Source organism: Tachyglossus aculeatus, chromosome 15 (assembly GCF_015852505.1).
Source record: "Tachyglossus aculeatus isolate mTacAcu1 chromosome 15, mTacAcu1.pri, whole genome shotgun sequence".
NCBI classification, from domain to species: Eukaryota; Metazoa; Chordata; class Mammalia; order Monotremata; family Tachyglossidae; genus Tachyglossus; species Tachyglossus aculeatus.
In genome coordinates, this window is record NC_052080.1 from 4,443,488 (window position 1) to 4,460,485 (window position 16,998).

The 16,998-nt window shown below is 47.9% G+C and overlaps 1 protein-coding gene across 6 annotated transcripts in view; it reads left to right on the top strand.

The window, feature by feature from the left end:
• Nucleotides 1-3,457: 3,457 nt before the first annotated feature.
• Nucleotides 3,458-16,998, top strand: part of BCLAF3 (BCLAF1 and THRAP3 family member 3) — a 51,348-nt gene continuing 37,807 nt past the window's right edge. For 5 of the 6 annotated variants that reach the window (XM_038757248.1, XM_038757245.1, XM_038757247.1 and 2 more), the window contains exons 1-4: nucleotides 3,458-3,561; nucleotides 11,593-11,777; nucleotides 13,117-13,193; nucleotides 16,137-16,721. In XM_038757248.1, coding sequence (XP_038613176.1) covers nucleotides 13,153-13,193; nucleotides 16,137-16,721 — 626 coding nt within the window. In that variant the 5' untranslated portion in view covers nucleotides 3,458-3,561; nucleotides 11,593-11,777; nucleotides 13,117-13,152. The remainder of the gene's footprint in view (nucleotides 3,562-11,592; nucleotides 11,778-13,116; nucleotides 13,194-16,136; nucleotides 16,722-16,998) is intronic. The other variant, XM_038757250.1, reaches the window with a different exon arrangement.

Consider the following 16,998-nt stretch of genomic DNA (forward strand, 5'->3'; position numbering starts at 1 on the left):
CCTTGGCGCTCTCTGTCAATCGACCCGCACATTCAATCGGTCACTAAATGCCGTCGGTTTGGCCTTCACAACATCACTAAAATCCCCCCTTTCCTCTCCATCCAAACTGCGGCCTCATTAATCCAAGCACTTATCCTGTCCCTGCCTCCTGTCTCGCCCCTTCTTCACTCTGCTGCCCGCATCATTTTCCGACAAAATCATTGTCTCTCCATTTTTCAAGAAGCTCCAGTGGTTGCCCGTCCACCTTCACATCAAGCCAAAATTCCTCACCGTTGCTTTAAAGTAGTCAATCGTGTGGCATCCTTGTGTTTCACCTTCCTACTCTCCTACTACAACCGAGCCCACACCCTACACTGTTCTAAAGAGAAGCAGCATGGCTCAGTGGAAAGAGCCCGGGCTTTGGAGTCAGAGGTCATGGGTTCAAATCCCGGCTCCGCCAATTGTCAGCTGTGTGACTTTGGGCAAGTCACTTAACTTCTCTGGGCCTCAGTTCCCTCATCTGTAAAATGGGGATTGACTGTGAGCCCCCCGTTGGACAACCTGATCACCTTGTAACCTCCCCAGCACTTAGAACAGTGCTTTGCACATAGTAAGTGCTTAATAAATGCCATTATTATTATTATTACTATTATTGATGAATGCCCACAATGAGTTCACAGTCTAGAGGGGGGCATTAGTACAGTGCATTCATTCATTCCATCGTATTTATTGAGTGCTTACTGTGTGAAGAACACTGTACTAAGCACTTGGGAAAGTACAATAATAATAATAATGATGGCATTTATTATGCGCTTACTATGTGCAAAGCACTGTTCTAAGCACTAGGGAATTTACAATCAATCAATCAATCAATCGTATTTATTGAGCGCTTACTATGTGCAGAGCACTGTACTAAGCGCTTGGGAAGTACAAATTGGCAACACATAGAGACAGTCCTTACCCAACAGTGGGCTCACAGTCTAAAAGGGGGAGACAGAGAACAGAACCAAACATACCAACAAAATAAAATAAATAGGATAGAAATGTACAAGAAAAATAAATAAATAAATAAATAAATAAATACAGTAATAAATATGTACAACCATATATACAAGATGATCAGGTTGTCCCACGTGGGGCTCACGGTCTTAATCCCCATTTTACAGAGGAGGTAACTGAGGCCCGGAGAAGTGAAGTGACTTGCCCAAAGTCGCACAGCTGACAAGTGGCAGGGCCGGGATTTGAACCGATGACCTCTGACTTCAAAGCCGGGGCTCTTTCCGCTGAGGCTGCTTCCCTATAATACAGCAATAAAGAGAGACAATGGTACTAATAAGCGCATATTTTATTTATTTATTTTATTTATTTGTATTAATGTCTGTCTCCCCCTTTATAGACTGTGAGCTCCTTATGGGCAGGGACTGTTACTGATTATTGTTGTATTGTACTTTCCCAAGTGCTTAATACAGTACTGTGCACACAATAAGCACTTAATAAATAATAATAATAATGATGGTATTTAATAATAACAATAATAATGGCATTTATTAAGCACTTACTATGTGCAAAGCACTGTTCGATACAAGGTGATCAGGTTGTCCCACGTGGGGCTCACAGTCTTAATCCCCATTTTACAGACGAGGTAAGCGCTTACTATGTGCCAAGTACTGTTCTAAGGAAGGTGGGGGGAAGATACAAGGTAATTGGGGTCATTCATTCATCCATTCAATCGTATTTATTGAGCGCTTACTGGTGCAGAGCACTGTACTAAGCGCTTGGGAAGTACAAGTTGGCAACATATAGAGACGGTCCCTACCCAACAGTGGGCTCACAGTCTAGAAGACTGTTCTAAGCGCTGGGAAAGATACAAGGTGATCAGGTTGTCCCCCTGGGGACTCTCAGTCTTAATCCCCATTTTACAGATGGGGTAACTGAGGCGCAGAGAAGTGAAGTGACTTGCCCAAAGCACTGTTCTAAGCGCTGGGGAGGATACAAGGTGATCAGGTTGTCCCACGGGGGGCTCACAGCCTTCATCCCCATTTTACAGATGAGGTAACTGAGGCGCAGAGAAGTGAAGTGATTTGCCCAGAGCACTGTTCTAAGCGCTGGGGAGGATACAAGGTGATCACTTAACTTCTCTGGGCCTCAGTTCCCTCATCTGTAAAATGGGGGTGAAGACTGTGAGCCCCCCCGTGGGACAACCTGATCATCTTGTCACCTCTCCAGCGCTTAGAACAGTGCTCGGCACATAGTAAGCGCTTAATAAATGCCATCATTATTATTATTATCATGTTGTCCCACGGGGGGGAGGGCTCCCAGTCTTCACCCCCATTTTACAGATGAGGGAACTGAGGCGCAGAGAAGTGAAGTGACTTGCCCAGAGCACAGTTCTAAGCGCTGGGGGGGAATTCAAGGTGATCAGGTTGTGCTCTGGGGGGCTCGCAGTCTTCATCCCCATTTTACAGATGGGGTAACTGAGGCGCAGAGAAGTGAAGTGACTTGCCCAGAGCACCGTTCTAAGCGCTGGGGAGGATAGAAGGTGATCAGGTTGTCCCACGGGGGGGGCTCACAGCCTTCATCCCCATTTTACAGATGAGGGAACTGAGGCGCAGAGACGTGAAGTCACACAGCTGACAAGTGGCGGAGCAGGGATTTGATCAATGCCATTATTCATTCATTCAATCGTATTGATTGAGCGCTTACTGCGTGCAGAGCACTGGACTAAGCGCTTGGGAAGGACAAGTTGGCAACATCTAGAGACGGTCCCTACCCAACAGTGGGCTCACAGTCTAAAATATTATTATTATTATCATCATCATCATTATTATTATCATTATTATTATTATTATTATTATTATTTTATGGCTAATGTGAGATAAGCCCCGCCCCCACGGGGCTTCCACTCTCTCAGCCCCCCCTTCGGTCACGTGGGCCTCCCTCACACCGCCCCGCCCCGCCAAGGGCCACTTGCGGTCACGTGGGAGAGGGGCAGCCTTCCCCCCGGCTGGCGCGCACGCGCGGGGCCCCCCGGCCGGCTGGCGCGCACGCGCGGGGCCCCCGGCCGGCTGGCGCGCACGCGCGGGGCCCCCGGCCGGCTGGCGCGCACGCGCGGGGCCCCCGGCCGGCTGGCGCGCACGCGCGGGGCCCCCGGCCGGCTGGCGCGCACGCGCGGGGCCCCCGGCCGGCTGGCGCGCACGCGCGGGGCCCCCGGACGGCTGGCGCGCACGCGCGGGGCCCCCGGACGGCTGGCGCGCACGCGCGGGGCCCCCGGACGGCTGGCGCGCACGCGCGGGGCCCCCGGACGGCTGGCGCGCACGCGCGGGGCCCCCGGACGGCTGGCGCGCACGCGCGGGGCCCCCGGACGGCTCGCGCTGCGTCGGCGCGCGCAGCTGGGCCTCGCGCCGCGGGCCGTCACGTGACCGGCCGCCGCCTGGAAGGAGGAGGAGGAGGAGGAGGCCGTGAGGCGAGGGCGCTGAGGCGGCGGAGGGCGCCATTCCCGTCCCGCCCCGTCCCGTCCCGCCCGTCAGCGGGGGAAGGGGCCCACACCGGCCCCCCGCGCTGCTCAGCCCCCCGGGCCCATCGGTAAGCGAAACGGGGGACCCCCCCCCCCCCACGGCCCCCCTCAGACCGGCCCTTCACCCTCGAACCAACATTTCCCGGCATGCTCCGGGGCGAGCAAGACCTGTATATATGGTTGCACATATTTATTACTCTATTTATTTTACTTGTACATTCCTATCCTATTTATTTTATTTTGTTGGTCTGTTTGGTTCTGATCTCTGCCTCCCCCCTTTTAGACTGTGAGCCCACTGTTGGGTAGGGACTGTCTCTATGTGATGCCAATTTGTACTTCCCAAGCGCTTAGTACAGTGCTCTGCACATAGTAAGCGCTCAATAAATACGATTGATGATGATGATGATGATGATAGTAAGCCCCCAAAATACCATTGATTGACTGCCACTGCCAATCTTTTGTACCTATTTATTACTCTATTTATTTTACTTGTACATATCTATTCTATTTATTTTATTTTGTTAGTATGTTTGGTTCTGTTCTCTTTCTCCCCCTTTTAGACTGTGAGCCCACTGTTGGGTAGGGACCGTCTCTATGTGTTGCCAATGTGTACTTCCCAAGCGCTTAGTACAGTGCTCTGCACATAGTAAGCGCTCAATAAATACGATTGATGATGATGTTGCCAACTTGGACTTCCCAAGCGCTTAGTGCAGTGCTCTGCACACAGTAAGCGCTCAATAAATGCGATTGATGATGATGTTGCCAGCTTGTACTTCCCAAGCGCTTAGTACAGTGCTCTGCACACAGTAAGCGCTCAATAAATGCGATTGATGATGATGTTGCCAGCTTGTACTTCCCAAGCGCTTAGTACAGTGCTCTGCACATAGTAAGCGCTCAATAAATGCGATTGATGATGATGTTGCCAGCTTGTACTTCCCAAGCGCTTAGTACAGTGCTCTGCACACAGTAAGCGCTCAATAAATGCGATTGATGATGATGTTGCCAGCTTGTACTTCCCAAGCGCTTAGTACAGTGCTCTGCACATAGTAAGCGCTCAATAAATGCGATTGATGATGATGTTGCCAGCTTGTACTTCCCAAGCGCTTAGTACAGTGCTCTGCACATAGTAAGCGCTCAATAAATGCGATTGATGATGATGTTGCCAACTTGTACTTCCCAAGCGCTTAGTGCAGTGCTCTGCACATAGTAAGCGCTCAATAAATACGATTGATGATGATGTTGCCAACTTGTACTTCCCAAGCGCTTAGTACAGTGCCCTGCACATAGTAAGCCCTCAATAAATACGATTGATTGATTGATTGATTGACCGAACCAGAGCGGGCTGGCCAAGGGAGGAGGCCGCGGCCTGTGGCGGCCCCCTCACCTCACGGGACACACCCTCCTCATGGCGGGGTTGGGAACCCACTACTAGCTGCCAAGCACGGGCTGGACCAGTTATGTTGCCAGCTTGTGCTTCCCAAGCGCTTAGTGCAGTGCTCAGCACGCAGTAAGCGCTCAATAAATACGATTGAATGAATGAATAACCCAGCCCCCGTCAATCAATCAGTCAATCAGTCGTATTTATTGAGCGCTTCTCAATAGACTGTGAGCCCACTGTTGGGTAGGGACTGTATATGTTGCCAGCTTGTACTTCCCAAGCGCTTAGTACAGTGCTCTGCACACAGTAAGCGCTCAATCAATACAATTGAATGAATGACCCAGCTCCCGTCAATCAATCAATCAATCGTATTGATTGAGCGCTTCTCGATAGACTGTGAGCCCACTGTTGGGTAGGGACTGTCTCTATATGTTGCCAGCTTGTACTTCCCAAGCGCTTAGTGCGGGGCTCTGCACACAGTAGGCGCTCAATAAATACGGTTGAATGAATGAGTGAATGACTCAGCCCCCGTCAATCAATCAATCAGTCGTATTTATTGAGCGCTTCTCAATAGACTGTGAGCCCACTGTTGGGTAGGGACTGTCTCTATATGTTGCCAGCTTGTACTTCCCATGCTTTGCACACAGTAAGCGCTCAATAAATACAGTTGATTGATTGAGCGCTTACTGTGTGCTGAGCACTGTAGTTAGCGCTTGGGAAGTACAAGTTGGCAACATATAGGGACCCAACAGTGGGCTCACAGTCTACCGCGTGGGGCTCCCAGCCTTCCTCCCCATTTTACAGATGAGGGAACTGAGGCCCAGAGTAGGGCAGTGACGTGCCCAGTGCCTTTGGGCTCCCAGCTCCGCCACTTGTCAGCTTTGTGACTTTGGGCGAGTCCCCTCACTTCTCTGTCCCTCAGTTCCCTTATCTGTAAAGTGGGGATTAAGACCGTCAGCCCCACGTGGGTCAACCTGATCACCTTGTAACCTCCCCAGCGCTTAGAACAGTGCTTTGCACATCGTAAGCGGCTTAATAAATGCCATTATTATTATTATTATTTGGGAGTTCACATTCATTCATTCAATCGTATTTATTGAGCGCTTACTGTGTGCAGAGCACTGTACTAAGCGCTTGGGAAATACAAGTTGGCAACGTATAGAGATGGTCCCTAGCCAACAGTGGGCTCACATGTCTTTTGGAGTTCCTTTGGATTAATCAATGCCATTATTATTATATTATTATTATTATTATTATTATTATTTGGGAGTTCACATTCATTCATTCAATCGTATTTATTAATCGCTTACTGTGTGCAGAGTACTGTACTAAGCGCTTGGGAAATACAAGTTGGCAACGTATAGAGATGGTCCCTAGCCAACAGTGGGCTCACATGTCTTTTGGAGTTCCTTTGGATTAATCAATGCCATTATTATTATATTATTATTATTATTATTATTTGGGAGTTCACATTCATTCATTCAATCGTATTTATTAATCGCTTACTGTGTGCAGAGTACTGTACTAAGCGCTTGGGAAATACAAGTTGGCAACATATAGAGACGGTCCCCACCCAACAGTGGGCTCACATGTCTTTTGGAGTTCATTTGGATTAATCGCTGGTATTGATGGAGCGTGCCTTTGGTGCAGAATAATAATAATAATAGTATTAAGCACATACTATGTGCTTGGGAAGTACAAGTTGGCAACGTATAGAGACGGTCCCTACCCAACAGTGGGCTCACATGTCTTTTGGAGTTCGTTTGGATTAATCTCTGGTATTTATGGAGCACGTCTTTGGTGCAGAATAATAATAATAATAATAATAATAGTATTAAGCACTTACTCTGTGCCAAGTGCTGTTCTAAGCTCTGGGATAGATACAAAGTAATCAGGTTATCCTGTGTGGGGCTCACAGTCTTCATCCCCATCTTACAGATGAGGGAACTGAGACCCAGAGGAGGGAAGTGACGTGCTCATCGCCTTTGGGAGTTCACATGCCTTTTGGAGTTCGTTAGGATTAATCCCTAGTATTGAGCGCTCTTTGGGTGCAGAATAATAATAGTAGTAGTAGTTGTTATCGACAAGTAGGGTGCAAAATAGGTTAAGTCGGTGTAAATCGGCCGCAGGGTTCTTGTACCCAGGGTGGTGACGCAGAGAGGAAAAATGACTCGGAGACATGAGTTGAGATAGAGCAGTGAAGAAGGAAAGTGGCTACCTGCCCGTTCACCTCCTGACAAGCAGCCCCGATCCCATGCTCACTGTGTCTTTTATTGAGTTACACTATTTGTTAAGCGCTTACTATGTGCCAAGCACTGCTCTAAGCGCTGGGGTAGATACAAGGTAATCAGGTTGTCCCATGTGGGGCTCACGGTCTTCATCCCCGTTTTACAGATGAGGGAACTGAGGTCCAGAGTGGGGAAGTGACGTGCCCAGTGCCTTTGGGAGTTCACATGTCTTTTGGAGTTCGTTTGGATTAATCCCTGGTATTTACTGAGCGCTCCTTTGGTGCACAATAATAATAATAGTAGGAATATTTGTTAAGCGCTCAGTATGTACCGAGCACTGTTCTAAGTTCTGGGGGAGAAACAAGGTAATCAGGTTGTCCCACGTGGGCCTCACAGTCTTCATCCCCATTTTACAGAGGAGGGAACTGAGACCCAGAGTAGGGAAGTGACGTGCCCAATGCCTTTAGGAGTTCACATGTCTTTTGGAGTTCATTTGGATTAATTCCTGGTAATTATTGAGCGCTCCTTTGATGTAGAATAATAATGATAGTAGTAGTAACTTGTACTTCCCAAGCGCTTACTACAGTGCTTTGCACACAGTAAGCGCTCAATGAATACAATTGAATGATTGGTAGTATTTGTTAAGCGCTTACTATGTGCCAAGCACTGTTCTAAGCACTTGGGTAGATACAAGGTAATCAGGTTGTCGTACGTGGGGCTCAGCCTTCATCCCCATTTTACAGATGAGGGAACTGAGGCCCAGAGTAGGGAAATGACGTGCCCAATGCCTTTGGGAGTTCACTTGTCTTTTGGAGTTCCTTCATTCATTCATTGTCGTATTCATTGAACGCTTACTGTGTGCAAAGCACTGTATTAAGTGCTTGGAAAGGACAATTTGGCAACACATAGAGATAATTCCAACCCAACAACGGGCTCACAGTCTAGAATGGGGGAGACAGACAACAAAACAAGTAGACAGGCATCATTAGCATCAAAATAAATGAAATAGAATTATAGATATATGCACAGGTCGCCCGTCTTGCAACTTTTGTGCAGGTGTAAGAACATCCAGTTTGGCAGAGGTGAGGGAAGAGATGAACGTACTTTGTGCCAAGCACTGCCAAACAGTAGAGCCGAAAAAATGCAACTGCAGCTTTAGTCAATCTGGTATTTAATCGACACTTACTACATGCAGATCATCTTAGAAGGGCTTGGGAGCATACAGTAAGGTTTTTTAATGGGATTTAATAACTGTGGTATTAAGCGCTTACTGTGTGCCAGGCACTGTAGTAAGCACTGGAGTGGATACAAGCAAATCAATTTGGACACAGGCCCCGTCCCAGGTGAGGCTCAAAGTGTCAGTCCCATTTTGCAGATGAGGGAACTGAGGCCCAGACAAGTGAAGTGACTTGCCCAAGGTCACACAGCAGACAAGTGGCGGAGCCTAGGATTAGAACCCATGACCTTCTGACTCCTAGGCATCTGCTCTATCCACTGTGCCGTGCATTTGTTAAGCACTTAATTTGTGCTAGATAAACTACTAAGTGCTGGGGTACTTGCAAGTTATTCAGGTTGGACACGTTCCCTGTCCCATATGGGCTGACAGTCTTAATCCCCATTTTGTAATCAGTTATTAAATGCTTATAGTGTGCAGAGCACTGTACTAAGCATGTAACAGTTAGTAGGCATTACGTTGCCAACTTGAACTTCCCAAGCGCTTAGTACAGTGCTTTGCACACAGTAAGCGCTCAATAAATACGATTGATTGATTGATTTTCCTGGCCACAACAAGCTTAGCGTCTAGAGGACGAGCTTACAGTGTAAAGGTAACTGAGGCACAGTGAATAGTAATGATGGTATTTATTAAGCACTTATTATGTGCCAAGCACTGTTCCAAGTGATAACTTCACACAGCACTTGTGTATATTTGTACATGTTTATTACTCTATTTTATTAGTGATGTGTATATATCTATAAGTCTATTTATTTTGATGGTATTGACACCAATTTACCTGTTTTGTTGTCCGTCTCCTCCTCCTAGACTGGGAGCCCATTGTTGGGTAGGGACTGTATCTGTTGCCAGATTATGCTTTCCAAGCGCTTAGTACAGTGCTCTGCACACAGTAAGCGCTCAATAAATACGATTGAATGAATGAAAGAACCGAGGTAATACAGCAGACAAGTGCCCAACAGCAGACAGTGTCCAACCCCATTGGCTTAGATCCACCCCAGCACTTAGTGCAGTGCCTGGCACATAATGAGCACTTAACAAATACCATAATTATAATAAGTGGCGGAGCTGGGATTAGAACCCTCGACTTCCGATTCCCGGGCCCTTGCTGTCTCCACTAAGCGTGTAGAACAGTGCTTCGCACACAGTAAGTGCTTAACAAATGCCATTATTATTATTATTGCTTTTAGGTGACAATTCCTTGCAACCAGTCAGCGTTATTGAGCGCCTACTGCGTGCCTAGTGTTGTACTAAGTGCTTGGGAGAGCACTTTATTTTGTTAGTATGTTTGGTTTTGTTCTCTGCCTCCCCCTTTTAGACTGTGAGCCCACTGTTGGGTAGGGACTGTCTCTTATATGTTGCCAGTTTGTACTTCCCAAGCGCTTAGTACAGTGCTCTGCACATAGTAAGCGCTCAATAAATACGATTGATTGATTGATTGATTGGGAGAGCACAGTGCAAGGGAATAGGTATAGGTGAGCCCTGAGCATCAGGAGCATGCAGCCCATAGGGAGAGGCAGATCCTGCATGGGATGGAAATGGCAGGGCCTAAGGATATTTTCCTTGGTGTACATATCCTCCTCTCTCCTATTTCCTCTCCTTTCTGCATTGCCTTGGCATTTGGATCTGGAACTCTATTTATTTATTTATTTTACTTGTACATTTCTATCCTATTTATTTAATTTTGTTGGTATGTTTGGTTCTGTTCTCTGTCTCCCCCTTTTAGACTGTGAGCCCACTGTTGGGTAGGGACTGTCTCTATGTGTTGCCAATTTGTACTTCCCAAGCGCTTAGTACAGTGCTCTGCACATAGTAAGCGCTCAATAAATACGATTGATTGATTGATTGGAACATGGCTGAGCACGGGCCTCGGAGTCAGAAGGACCTGGGTTCCGATCCCGGCTCTGCCACGTGTCTGAGATGTCTCAAAGGGATTGGGTCCGGACAGGTGAAATCCCATCCTAAAGAATGTGATTATGACAGATGACTCACTGTCCGTGATCTAGGTTGTTTTTTTTCCTCCTTCCAAAGTCCCAGCCCACACCCAGAAATAATATTTCTCTCACAGTGAACCAGGAAATCTGGAAAATACTGAGGAACAGAGGGATAATAATAATAATGGTATTTATTAAGCACTTACTATGTGCAAAGCACTGTTCTAAGCGCTGGGGAGGTTACAAGGTGATCAGGTTGCCCCACGTGGGGCTCACAGCTTTAATCCCCATTTTACAGATGAGGGAACTGAGGCACCGAGAAGTTAAGTGACTTCCCCAAAGTCACACAGCTGACAGTTGGCGGAGCCGGGATTTGAACCCATGACCTCTGACTCCAAAGCCCAGGCTCTTTCCACTGAGCCACGCTGCTTCTCCCAGGGATCTAAGGTATACTTTAGTTACTCAGGGTAAATATACCTTCTAGGAAGTGTTGTTATCGGCAAACCAAATCTGAACCAAATCTAAGCGCTTAGTACAGTGCTCTGCACATAGTAAGCGCTCAATAAATACGATTGATGATGATGAACCATCATGGAGCCAGTTAGTACAGTCAATCAATCCATCCGTCCTCTAGATTGTAAACTCTCTGGTACCTTAGTACAGTGCCCTGCACACAGTAAGCGCTCAATAAATGCGATTGATTGATGGGTTACCTGTTCTCCCTCCTACTTAAACTGCGAGCCTTATGCAGGGCCGGGACAGTGTCCAACCTAATTAACTTTTACCTGCCCTAGCGCTTAGACCAGTGTTGGACACGTAGTAAGCTCTTAACAAATACCATTTAAAAGAAAGAGAACAGAGTCCAGTATTATATTTTGGATTTGAAGAAATTTTAGTAATTTGGGGAGGAGTTGGGGTTTAAAGAGATGTCGCTTAGGTACACATCTGTACGTGTGTGTAAACTATATTACTGTCTGATTCCCCCTCTAGACTCCCGTAGACTCTCCCAAGCTCTTAGTCCAGTGCTCTGCGCACAGTAAGTGTTCAATCCATACCATTAAGTACTTGATCGATTAAAGATGAGGGCCCTCTTCCTCAGAGCTTGAAGGGTCAGGGACATATCAGTGGTGAGGTTTTTCACTGTAATTCACTGTATAATGATGTAAATCTAATAATTTTGTCACGGTGTTTCAGTTTTGTATCTATGCAGTACTTTTATGCCGCTTATCCTTTTTTTTTTAATGATTTGTTTTTATCCAAGCAATTATTACTTGGTGATTCACTTCTTTTGTGAAACCCAACACCGTGTCCATTGTCATCTCCAACAGATATGCTCCCATGGACCAGATTAGATCACTGATCACCGGGGAGACTCCTCAGGGATGCTTCCCCTGAGACTCGTGTCATTTTGAACTGATGAAAACGAATCCAGTCGAGGCAGTTTAAATCATCCGGAGGGGGCTGAGTCCCCCCTCCCCACAAATGTGTGGAAAGTCGTAAAACAAATTTCCAGGTAAGACGTGGATCCTTGGCAACAAATAGAAGGATGTGCACATCCACATAGACAAAAGTGAGACTGTTTGGGAGTGGAATTATCTCTTACCCTTATCTTTTAGGGAGGATAATCCTTTAGGGTTATTATGACAGGAAACGGAGTTTGTAGTGGTAAAATAGTTCAAACCTGTTTCTTTAAATTGGCTGCACTTACATCTTGGTACTCAAGATTTGAGCAGACCCTTTCTTGGCAGTAAGTACAAAATGTCAGTGAAAGGCATTATGCCCTCTCCATTTCTGAATGTGTGGTGAAGTGATAGCCTTGATAGGAGCACTAACTTAAACCAATAATTGTTAAACTAATCCAACAAGCGGTGTTATTTGTTGAGCGCTTACCGTGTGCAGAGCACTGAACCTGTAAGAGTACGATACGAGAGATTTGGTGACTCCGATTCCTGCCCTCACGAAGATCACAGTCAGTCTAGTTGGGGAGAGAGATATTGAAATAAATTACAGATAGAGAAAGCAATTAATAGTAGTACTAATAACAGTTATTATTATGATGGTATTTGTTAAATGCTTACTATGTGCCAGGCACTGTATTAAGCACTGGGGAGGATGCAAGCAAATTGGCTTGGACATAGTATTTGTGTCACGTGGGGTTTACAGTCTCAATCCCCATTTTACAGATGAGGTAACGGAGGCACAGAGAGGTTAAGTGACTCACCCGAGGTCACACAGCAGACAAGTAGGCGAGTTGCGATTAGAACCCATGACCTTCTGACTCTCAGGCCCATACTGTATTACTATGCCATGGATGGAGAACTGGGCTGGATGGATCACTGGTCTGACTCAAGATGGCATTTCCTATGTTCGAACGTTCAAATCCCTTGAAGAAATTTTTGCAGTAGCCTCCTGTTAAGCGATGAGGGCTGTGTTGTGGCTCTTCAGCTTCTGGCGATGTTTTAGAGGAATGTGTCTGTTTATTGTTGTATTTATTGTTGTATTAGAGAAGCAGCATGGCTCAGTGGAAAGAGCCCAGGCTTTGGAGTCAGAGGTCATGGGTTCAAATCCCAGCTCCGCCAACTGTCAGCTGTGTGACTTTGGGCAAGTCACTTCACTTCTCTGTGCCTCAGTTACCTCATCTGGAAAATGGGTATCAAGATTGTGAACCCCACGTGGGACAACCTGATCGCCCCCAGCACTTAGAACAGTGCTTTGCACATAATAAGCGCTTAACAAATGCCATCATTATTATTATTATTATTATTATTCTCGCAAACGCCTAGTCCAGTACTCCGTACACAGTCAGCGTTCAGTAAATACGATTAAATGGCTGGATGAACGTGTCTTTGCAGGCCACGAAGCGGCTCGATTCCCCCCCCGTGGGAAAGATGGCGAGATCCCGATCCCGATCGCCCAGGTGGAAACAGAGGTAGATGTCTCTGTTCAGGGCTCAGTGGGGTGGGGGTGGCGATTGGGTCGGAGGGCCGATCCGGCCTCGGTTGGGGCAGGTTGGGCCAGCCGCTCGGGGGGCCGGGTGAGTGGGTGTTCCAGCTGGTAGTCTGGGCGCCCGGGGGGGGTGGCCGAGCCCCTCTCGGCAAATGGCAGGGCTCCCAGTCCTTGGGCCCTCTCCCTTCCATCATCTTCTCCCAACCCTTAATCGATCAAAATTAGTCAGTGGTATTTATTAAGTCCTTACCGTGTGTAGAGCACTGGACTAAACGTTTGGGAGAGTACAATACAACAGAGTTGGTGGACACATTCCCGGCTCACATTGCGTTTACTGTCCTTTAGTGTCAATGAATAGTATTTTTGAGTACCTGCTGTGTGCTGAGCGTTGGGCAGGGAGAGTAGAATAGAGTTAACCAGTAGTATTTATTGAGCACCTACTGTATGCTGAGCACTGTATTAAGTGCCTGTGAGACTGCAATAGTTAGGGAGTTTATCAGTCCATACTCTGTGCAAAGCACTGTACATGGGGTTTCAGGGAGTGGTTTTTTGTTGTTGTTTTGTTTTTAATGGTATTTAAGTGTTTACTATATCCCAGGCACTATACTAATTACGGGGCTCGTTGATGGTAAGGAATGTGTCTGTTATATTGTCATGTGTATTCTCCCAAGCACTTAATACAGTGCCGTGGACACAGTAAGCTCTCAATAAATACGGTTGATTGATTGATTGATTGATGGGGCTCACAGTCATAACCCCCATTGTACAGATGAGCTAACTGAGACCAAGAGAAATGAGGTGACTTGGCAGAGGTCACGCAACAGTCAAGCGACAGAGCCGGGATTAGAACCCAGGTCTTTCTGACTCCCAAGCTCTTCTGATTCCCAGGCCGCTGCTATTTCCAGTAGACCATGAATGAGTAGGCATGATCCATGCCCTCAAGGATCTTACCATTTAGTAAGAAAGACAGATAATAAGACAAACTATAGGTAGAGTTAGAGTTAGTACAGGCTAGACGTCCTCGTCCTTGAGGATTGTTTAGTGTAGATTAGGCACAATTCCATGAAATTTATGGTGGGCTGTGTGTGTGTAGTGTGTGTGTTTGAGACACACAGAGAGAGGGAGGGATTCCGTATAAAGGTGTTCAAGTGAATGAAGCAGTCATTAAAGTCATTGATAGGGAGTGGGACTTTGTGAGATAAAACAAATTTAAAACGCTCTAACCTGGACCTGAACTATAAAGGTAGACTTGAAATGCAGTAATGCCTCCTTGAAACACCAGTAATGTGGAACCAGATTCCACATTTCTTCCTCTGTTGGATTTGAGTGTCGTACTGCTGTCCAGGAAAGGCAGAATGTGGTTTAGAGGTGGGTGGGAAGAGGAGGAGGAGGACGGGATGGTGGTGGTGGCGATGATGATCATCCCTAGGCCTAGGGGGTGTGTCCCATCATCATCATCATCAATCGTATTTATTGAGCGCTTACTATGTGCAGAGCACTGTACTAAGCACTTGGGAAGTACAAATTGGCAACATATAGAGACAGTCCCTACCCAACAGTGGGCTCACAGTCTAAAAGGGGGAGACAGAGAACAAAACCAAACATACTAACAAAATAAAATAAATAGGATAGATATATACAAGTAAAATAAATAAATAAATAGAGTAATAAATATGTACAAACATATATACATATATGCAGGTGCTGTGGGGAAGGGAAGGAGGTGAGATGGGGGGATGGAGAGGGGGACGACGGGGAGAGGAAGGAAGGGGCCCAGAGAGCAGCGTAGTCCTTGAGGGTCCCCCAGTTGCCCTCGGGTCCATCTAAAAAGGGGCCCAGTGTTTGGATGCCAGGAGGCTCACCCTGACCCGAGGGCTAGCGATTCGGAAAACCCTCGGCCTCTGAACTGGGTTGGAAAGCTGTCTTTTGCGGCCATTCGTTTCTCTGTCCAAATGATCGAGGTTTTGCGGGCCTCAGATACCAACCCGTCAAGGCCTTTGGTGACGAAGTATTCCCTCAGGCGCTCTCCAGGGCCCATTAGTGATCTGTCTGGCGAGTTCCTCTCCCCTCTCCGGCTGCCATCGTCACCTAGCCTGGTGCAGAGATCGGGGGCCTCAGAGGAGAAAGGGTAGTGGGGTCGTTTGGGAGGATCTCGGTCCAGGGCCTGGGTTCTAATCTCGGCTCTGCCTATTGCTTGCTGTGTGACCTTGGGAAACTGTGCCTCGGTTTCCTCCACTGTAAAAGGGGGATTAATTCCCTACTGTTCCGACTACTCAGGCCGGAAGTCCTTTGTGGAGCAGAAGCTGGGTCCAACCTGATAAACCTGTATCTATCCCTGCGCTGACAACAGTGCTTGACACATACTAAGCACTTAACAAATGCCTAAAGGTAAAAAAAAAAAAGAAAGGAAAGAAAGATCCAGCTCATCCATCCTACCAAAGCTCCCACTTTCATTCCATTCTTTGAATAGGAGCATGCTTCCCTGTCCTGAGTTGATCAACGTCAGTGGGGAATTTGGCTTGTAGCTTTTCCCTGCCTGATCACTCACAGTTTCCTCTGAACGATTGTATAATAATAATAATAATGGTATTTGTTAAGCACTAATTATGTGCCAGGCTCCATTCTAGGTGCTGGGGTAGATACAGGGTAATCAGGTTGTCCCAAGTGGGACCCCCAGTCTTAATCCCCATTTTCCAGATGAGTTCAGTGAGGCACAGGGAAGTGAAGTGACTTGCCTGAGGTTACCCAGAAGACAAGCGGTAGAGCCAGGAGTAGAACTCACGACCTCTGACTCCCAAACTCAGACTTTGGCGGCTAGGCCATGCCCCTTCCCGTACCGCCCATCTTCCCGGGACTGGTGCCTGAAGCAGGATCGCCCCGCCCGCCGGGAAAAGGGAATTGGCCTAACCTGAGTGTGTCTCTCTAGGTCCCTGTCGCCAGCCTTCAGGAGTCCAGAACGATACAGGCAGAGACAGTCTCACGGCGGTTACGACTGTGACTACAAAGGGTTCAGGAAGGACCCCAAGAGACCCCCGCTCCGGCGGGCGGACGGCGAGAAGTACGGGCCGAACGACCCGAGGGTCCCGGCCCACGGCGGCGCCCACCAGAGAGTTTACGAGCCCCGCTCCCCTTCGCCGGCTGGCCAGGGCCTTTCTTTAGAAGACGCGTACGGTTACAAGCCTCCTCGGGGCTACTCTCCGGAACGGGGCGACGGAGCCAGGAGGTACCAGTCGGCGCCCAAGTACCCCGGGGGGATCCCCCCCAAGGAACACGAGCGCCATTTCTATGGCCCCAAGCCCCAAGGGAGGTACCCCCACGAGGAAGCCAGAGGTCCCGGAAGTGGGAAAGGAGGGCAGCCTTTCCACAGGTCCCCGACGGAGTCCTTCCCGTTCCAGGGGCCCTGGCCCCAAGAGGGCTCGAGGGCCCCGAGGACACAAGACGACGACCAGTACGATCAGGCGCCCCGAAGAGGCTCCGAGGAATCTCTGGCCAGGAGCTCTTTCCCGAAGAGGTATAGGCAACGAAACCCAGAAACCACAAAAACCCTCTGTCCTGGGTGGTGCCGCGTGAGGCCTCAAGCCAAAGAGCCCGTTTCCATAGTAGGTGAAGAGAAGCCCCTCACTCCCCCCCCTTGAAAAGGCCTTGGTCTCAAAAGCTCAAAGTCTCTTAGTTTAACCATGGGCGATGGGTAGCGGGAAGGGTGCGTTGGGTGAATCGAGTCACGTGGACGGCCGGAGCGTTAGAGGATGAGGTCGTCCTCTTTAATGCCCCGCCGAGTGCCGTCTTCG